Here is a 7,076-nt window from a genome sequence, read left to right as displayed (position 1 = left end):
ATGGTTGGGGTGGGTGGGTATCTACCCTCTATGAAAGTCTGCTTGCTGTCTTGGCAGGGACTGCATCCCAGCACTTACGGTGTGCTAAGGCTGTGTTCCTCCATGGCTGGACTGTGGGCCTTGGAGACTAGGAGGTTCAGGGGCAACCTGAGCTCCTAGGCTATGAGGGCCAATGTCGGGGTGGAGGACCAGAAAGGCTGAAGGGTGGAGTTTAGGGACCCCCGTGCCGATGCCGTGCAGTGGGAGGCCAAAAGTGGCCTTTTTCCCAAGTGGGCTCATGGCTAACAGATAGAAGGGCTGCGGGTAAACACTCCACTGGGGCAATAATTATGCACATTTACTAAGCCCAGGGAGGAATGGTAGTCACGTGGCTCTCGAGGGCGGCGCCCTCAGCTTTGAGATGGAGTTAACTCTAATCACAGAAGGCTTTCTGGAGGAGGCGGGATTTTTATGGCGGTAGATCGTGGTTTTCCCCGAACAGCGAGGATGCCCTTAGCACTTTAGGTAACAGCTAGCTGCCGCGGTGAGCCTTTTGCAGGGGTGCAAGTCCAGGGGGCGACGGAGTCAGACCGAATTGGGGGAAGGGCCTCGGGGGCCCGGAGGCCCGGGCTGAGGCTGGGTTTGGGCTCTCTGACTTGTCCTTACGCCGCCGTCTTTGATGTTTGGACGCTTCGCGGCCGTTCCCGGCCAGGGCTCCCGGGCCCCGGGCCCCGGGCGCAGGCCTCGAGGTCCAGGGCGCCCCGGGAGCGGACCACACCGGGCGGAAGGTTAGGCCATTAGGCCTTGCCGGGCCCGCGGAGCCGTCCGCCCTCCCAGTGCAGTTCCGCCGGGGTCCCGAAGCCCGGCTCGCAGGGGCGAGGCGCGCGCTGCCCGGGGGATCAGGGCTGCGGAGCCGGCGGCCTGCGCCGGGCGGCCGTGGCACGAGAGGGCCATCTGCCTGGGTGCGGAGAACTGCAGCGTCCGCGGTGCGAGGCGCGGCCCCTCCGGGCCCCCAGCCCGCGGCCCCTGCCCCGCGCGCACACACCTCCGGACGCCCGCCCGCGCCCGCGGCCCGAGTCCCCGTGCCAGGCCCAGACCCAGACTGGGCGCTGGAGGCGGTGCAGGGATCAGTGGACCCCTCCCCCAGCGCTCCCCTCGCCCCGCCCGAGGCCGCGAGGACCCCTGAGCCCGGGGGTGGCGAGGGAGCTTCGTCCCGGCGGTGCCCCGGCTGGGGACGCGGCCTCACTGGGCGGGGGCCGCACGGCGGCAGGCCGAGGTGCGGGCGCGCTGTCAGGCTGCTGCCCGGCTCCGGCGCGGGGGGTGGGCTCGGCGCGGGGGTCGCTAGCCTCATCCCCCGGCCGAGGCCACGGCCCGGCAAGCAGTGCCCGGGCGGGTAACCCGACCCGACCCGGCTCCCGGTCGCCGCTCACCCCGCAAGGCCGGGCAGGGGGAGGGAGAGAAATGGGAGGGAGGGGGAAGGGAAGGGGTGGTGGGTGAGGGGCTGTGGGGACCGCAGGGCCGCGTCCCCGGCCTGTCTGCGCGGCTCTGGGGCGGCTGCCCGTGCCACCCGGGACGAGCCAGCCCCCTGCCTCGCGGGCGTCGGGCCTGCGGCAGGAGGGAGCCCCGAGGCTGCACAAGCTTGGCTCGGGGAGGCAGACCCGAGCTGCTGCCTCCATTTTGTTTCCTGCTCTGCTTGGTCTGTGGTGGTGGTGGTGTGGGTTTGGGGTGCGGCCGGGCAGGGGGTTCACCTGCGGCCGCGCCTGCTCGGGGCCTGAGGCCTCGAAGACCCCAGCCCGAGCCCCAGGTGAGCCCCGCGGTAGGAGGGGGGTTGCCTCGGCCTCGGGCCGAGCCGAGCGGGCTGAGGGCAGGTGCCCCGTGGATGGGGAGCCGGGCTGTAACCTAAGATGGAGGTCGGGACTGACGCGGGGCTGGCGGGACGGTCGGACAGGCCTCAGCCGGGCCAGGTGGCGACGGGGCTGGGGCTCGAGATGGGTAGGGTGCAGGAGCCGTGTGCAGCTCGGGGCCGGCGCGGCGCCCCGAGGCAGGTGAGGGGACCTGAGTGCCACCCACGACGCCCGCAGGCCCAGACACTCCGGGGAGGCGCGCGAGGCCCCTGGGGAGGCTGCCTCAGGCCCCGCCCGGGCAGCCGGGCCGGCCCGTAGGCCCGGGCCGCAGGCGGGCGCGCGAGGGGAGGGGAGGGGGCGGCAGCGGCGGCTCCGCTGATTGGGCGGCGCGCTCGCGAGCCCGACTTCACCCGCCCTGAACCCCGAAGAGTGAGGCGAGGGAGCGCGCGCGCGGTGGGGGAAGGGGTGCGCGCGCACTCGGTGCCCCAGCCGCACGCGGGCCGGCGCGAGGCGCTGGGTCGCACGCGCCGCCGCGGGGGCGCGCGCGGTGGGGGTGTGAGGAGGAGGAGGAGGCGGCGGCGGAATAGGCCGGGGCAGGTCGCGCTCGCTGCCTGCTCCCTGGAAGAGAGACGCGGGGGGAGGGGGGTGCGGCGAGCGGCTCCGCTCTCTCCCCAAGGCTCCGCTCGCGCCCCAGTGTAATGAGGGTCACCCCCTCCCCCCAGCCGGCCCGGGAGGGGGCGCGGGGCACGGTAACTAGTGCGCTGGGTTGGGTGGCGGGCAGGCGCGAGGAGGAGGGAGGAGGTGGCCGGGCGGGGAAGATGGTGGTGGCTGTGAGGTGAGGGGCGCGGGGGAGGGCCGGGCGCGGCGCGGTGTCGGTGGCCCGCGGCCTTCTAGCCGCGGGCCCCCTCCCCCTCCATCACTACCAGCCGGGCTCAGGCCTAGCCGGCCCGGCCGCCGCGAACTTCCTCCCGGCGCGGCCAGTGCCCCGCCGGCCTCTCGCGCGCACCTCGGCCTCCGCCTCCCTCAGGTAGCCGGCTGGTGGGCGCGGGGCCGGCTGCCCTCCTGCAGCAAACTTTGCTTGCTGCTTAATATTGATGAGTGCGATCGGCTCGGCCAGGAGGTGCTGCCGCGGCTGCGGAAAGGAGCGCGGCCCGGGCAGGCGGCGGCGGCGTCGGCAGCAGCCATGTTTGTCAAGCTGTAGCAGCTGCTGCTGCCCTGACTCGGCTGCCTCCGTTTCTCTCCCTCTGCCGCGCGTCCCGGCCTCTGGGCCCTGCAGCCGTGGACTGAGCAGTCCTGCAGCCTGGAAGGCGAGGTTCGGGGTGCACCCGCTTCGGCCGACTCGCCTGCGGCCTGGGCACGGCCGCTGCAAGGGCTTCAGCGCCGGCTGGTCGCAGGGTGCAGCGCTATTGTGACCGCTGCACCCGAGCGAGCCAGGAAGGGGGGGGGTAACCTTTTTTTGTGCAGCGTCCGGGATCCCCCCTCGAACCTTACAGCCCCCTCCCTTTTGGAGATCCGGACGCTGGACTCCCCCAGCGGGGGATGGGGAGGATGATTCCTGTTTGAGATTTAGGAATTTCTACTGCCAAAGGGATTTTAATTTTAGTTCAGCCCAACTGTCCACCAGTCTGCAGTGCAGGAAAAAGGGACGGGTTGTTTGCATGTGGCAAGGTCTGCCTAGCTTCGGGAAGATGGAGTTTGCGGATGCTCACCGAGGCCATTTTTCCATCGTCAGCTGGGGAACTTTTTCCGCCCATGGAAGTGCAGCAGAAAGGCATCGAGGCCACTAGGCCTTGAGAAGTGGCTGCCATTTTGGAGATAAGAGTCAAATGGCTTATAAACTCAGACTAATTGCTGTTTTTGGATTCCAGGTTGATGCTGGCCCAGGATGGATCAGACCTGTGAACTACCTAGAAGAAATTGTCTGCTGCCCTTTTCCAATCCAGTGAATTTAGATGCCCCTGAAGACAAGGACAGCCCTTTCGGTAATGGTCAATCCAATTTTTCTGAGCCACTTAATGGGTGTACTATGCAGTTATCGACTGCCAGTGGAACATCCCAAAATGCTTATGGACAAGATTCTCCATCTTGTTACATTCCACTGCGGAGACTACAGGATTTGGCCTCCATGATCAATGTAGAGTATTTAAATGGGTCTGCTGATGGATCAGAATCCTTTCAAGACCCTGAAAAAAGTGATTCAAGAGCTCAGTCGCCAGTTGTTTGCACTTCCTTGAGTCCTGGTGGTCCAACAGCACTTGCTATGAAACAGGAACCCTCTTGTAATAACTCCCCCGAACTCCAGGTAAAAGTAACAAAGACTATCAAGAATGGCTTTCTGCACTTTGAGAATTTTACTTGTGTGGACGATGCAGATGTAGATTCTGAAATGGACCCAGAACAGCCAGTCACAGAGGATGAGAGTATAGAGGAGATCTTTGAGGAAACTCAGACCAATGCCATCTGCAATTATGAGCCTAAATCAGAGAATGGTGTAGACGTGGCCATGGGAAATGAACAAGACAGCACACCAGAGAGTAGACATGGTGCAGTCAAATCGCCATTCTTGCCATTAGCTCCTCAAACTGAAACACAGAAAAATAAGCAAAGAAATGAAGTGGACGGCAGCAATGAAAAAGCAGCCCTTCTCCCAGCCCCCTTTGCACTAGGAGATACAAACGTTACCATAGAAGAGCAATTAAACTCAATAAATTTATCTTTTCAGGATGATCCAGACTCCAGTACCAGTACATTAGGAAACATGCTAGAATTACCTGGAACTTCATCATCATCTACTTCACAGGAATTGCCATTTGTAAGCAGTTTTTGGTACAACTTAAATATATACATAAATGTATATATACAGGCAACTTAAAAGGGAAACATAACTAATTGGTTTTTGGTTGCTTATCAGTTCACAGCTGAGAGCCTATTGCTAGTGATAGGCTTTTTGGGGAAATTTTACTTTGATTTTTAAATGTATCTCTGTTGTATGAGTTTGGTTCTTTTCAGATTTTTCCAGTTAACTTTCCATTGAGGACTAAGAGAAAACTTTTAAGGGCATTCAATTGAGTTCAGATACTATTTTTTCAAGGTGGAGGTACACATTTGTTTAGCTTTTTTTTTTTTTTTTTTTTTTTAAATGCTTTGGCTTGCTGATATCACGAGTACACGTGAACCAATTTCCTGGAGTCCTTTTTTTTTTTTTTTTTTTTTTTTTAAACACAAAGGATGGATTATTTTTTTAGTCGATAGGGTGACTCTTCAGGTTGGAGTGCATTTTGGGTACAAATTGAAAGTGGCTAAGATAAGATCTTAGACATCAGTCAAAATTTAAATTAGGCCGATTTTTCTGAACTACTTGGTGTGAAGGTATAGCATCCTGTGCTTTAAATAACTGCCACCATCAGCATAGGCTCCTGGGTCTTCTAGTTTTTAGTTTGGAAGTGTATGTATGTGTGTGTGTGTGTGTGTGTGTGTGTGTGATATGTGTATGTGTATAGAAATGAAAATCTGAGTTAGTAGTGCTGTGTACTGTTGTTAAGGAGTTGTAAATGATAAAGTTCTTTTTTATTTGATCTTTTGCAGAATTTTTTGATCAGTTAGCAGAATGATCAGTTGACTTCTCTTAGTCTGTTTCATCATCTTTAAAATCAAACTTCTTGGTTGTTAAAAGATACCCTTCAGCTTTAAATATTTGATTCTGATGTTGTTTCTGCCCAGATGTATTGTTATGGTCACCTGTAATGTCACCACAGAGGATCTCCCCACTCCCTTATAACTCTGAAATGTTTAAAGATTTAATCACAAAAAAATTTACGTGGTGATTGTTTTGAGTGCATTAAATATTCACTTTACCTTATAGTCTTGATGTTCTTTAAAGTCAAATAGAATGTGGGTGTGTCACTTTTGTTTGTTGATTCATGTATTAAATATGCATTAGTACTCCTTGGTTTCTTAACTTGGCAGTTGCAGATTTTAAAAATTTGCTCTGGTAGTTATCTTGAGTATGTATTGTTTTAGATATTTTTTAGGGTGGATACGCTGTATTGGTAACTTATTGGTAGTTTAGACAAACTCTTTTTCTTGGGTTCACATTGAAATTTATTTTACGTATATGGTTTTGCCTTTCTATTTACATAAAACCCTAGATCTGACAATGGAAATAGGTATTTCTCTAGAAGTATATGTATAGAAACATAAATCTGTGTTTCTCATCAAAGATGTCAGTGGAGTATTGGCTTTATTTATTTATTTATTTTTAAAGATTTTATTTATTTTTTCATGAGAGATACAGAAAGAGAGGCAGAGACACAGGCAGAGGGAGGAGAAGCAGGCTTCATGCAAGGAGCCTGATGTGGGACTTGATCTTGGGAATCCGGGATCAGGCTCTGAGCCAAAGGCAGACAGACAGTCAACCACTAAGCCACCCAGGCATCTCGAGTATTGGCTTTATCATGAACAATCGACAGTATTGGAGCCTGTAGACAGTATGTTAGGTATCTAAACTGGGAGTTAGCAAACTTGTATAAATAGACAATTTTTTTTCTGGCAGAAAGTCTAAATTGCTTAAAGACTTAATGGGTTTGAAGAGGCAAGTAGCCAGTTTATTTAGGCCTTTGGTTTAAGATTGTGGATGCAATCTATAGCTTTGATTTTTGCCTTTGATTATTTATTTATTTACTTATTTTTTTTTTGCCTTTGATATTTTTTAACTGAATATTTGATAGTATCGAATCAATCTCAGAATGCAAATTCAGCTGAACAATATAGCTTGGGAAAGATGTAATAAAAATAATTCTTAGGAGATCCCTGGGTGGCTCAGCGGTTTAGCGCCTGCCTTTGGCTCAGGGCGTGATCCTAGAGTCCAGGGATCAAGTCCCACATCAGGCTCCTTGCATAGAGCCTGCTTCTCCCTCTGCCTGTGTTTCTGCCACTCTCCCGCTCTCTCTCTGTCTCTTATGAATAAAAAAAAAAAAAAAATTCTAAATGGTCAAATGCTATTAATACATTCAGACTCTTTACAGTTAATTAGTTGATGCAGCATATACAGAACACTTACTCTGCATTAGATTCTCTTGTCAGGGCTGGACATTTTATGATTTATGATTATGATGATGATGATTATTTTTAGAGAGAGAGAGAGAGAGAGCACATGCATGAGCAGAAGGACAGAGGGAGAGGGAGAGAAATCCCAAGCAAGCTGCTGCTGAGCATAGACCTCTGATGCCGGGCTTGATCTCAGAACCCTGAGAT

At 54.8% G+C, this 7,076-nt stretch overlaps 1 protein-coding gene across 8 annotated transcripts in view; it reads left to right on the top strand.

Moving 5' to 3' along the window:
* Positions 1–1,634: 1,634 nt before the first annotated feature.
* NSD1 (nuclear receptor binding SET domain protein 1) overlaps positions 1,635–7,076 on the top strand; it is a 154,499-nt gene continuing 149,057 nt past the window's right edge. Inside the window, exons 1-3 of one of the 8 annotated variants that reach the window (XM_038534650.1) lie at positions 1,636–1,783; positions 3,692–3,805; positions 4,546–4,635. In XM_038534650.1, coding sequence (XP_038390578.1) covers positions 3,776–3,805; positions 4,546–4,635 — 120 coding nt within the window. In that variant the 5' untranslated portion in view covers positions 1,636–1,783; positions 3,692–3,775. Of the gene's footprint in view, positions 1,784–2,232; positions 2,253–2,371; positions 2,573–2,639; positions 2,659–2,807; positions 2,851–3,691; positions 4,636–7,076 lie in introns of those variants that run through there. The other 7 variants (XM_038534653.1, XM_038534649.1, XM_038534651.1 and 4 more) reach the window with 7 other exon arrangements.

The sequence above is a fragment of the Canis lupus genome, chromosome 4, assembly GCF_011100685.1.
Source record: "Canis lupus familiaris isolate Mischka breed German Shepherd chromosome 4, alternate assembly UU_Cfam_GSD_1.0, whole genome shotgun sequence".
Classification (NCBI taxonomy): domain Eukaryota; kingdom Metazoa; phylum Chordata; class Mammalia; order Carnivora; family Canidae; genus Canis; species Canis lupus.
The sequence above is the reverse complement of the archived record's forward strand: the minus strand, read 5'-3'. Positions and strand labels throughout refer to the sequence as shown.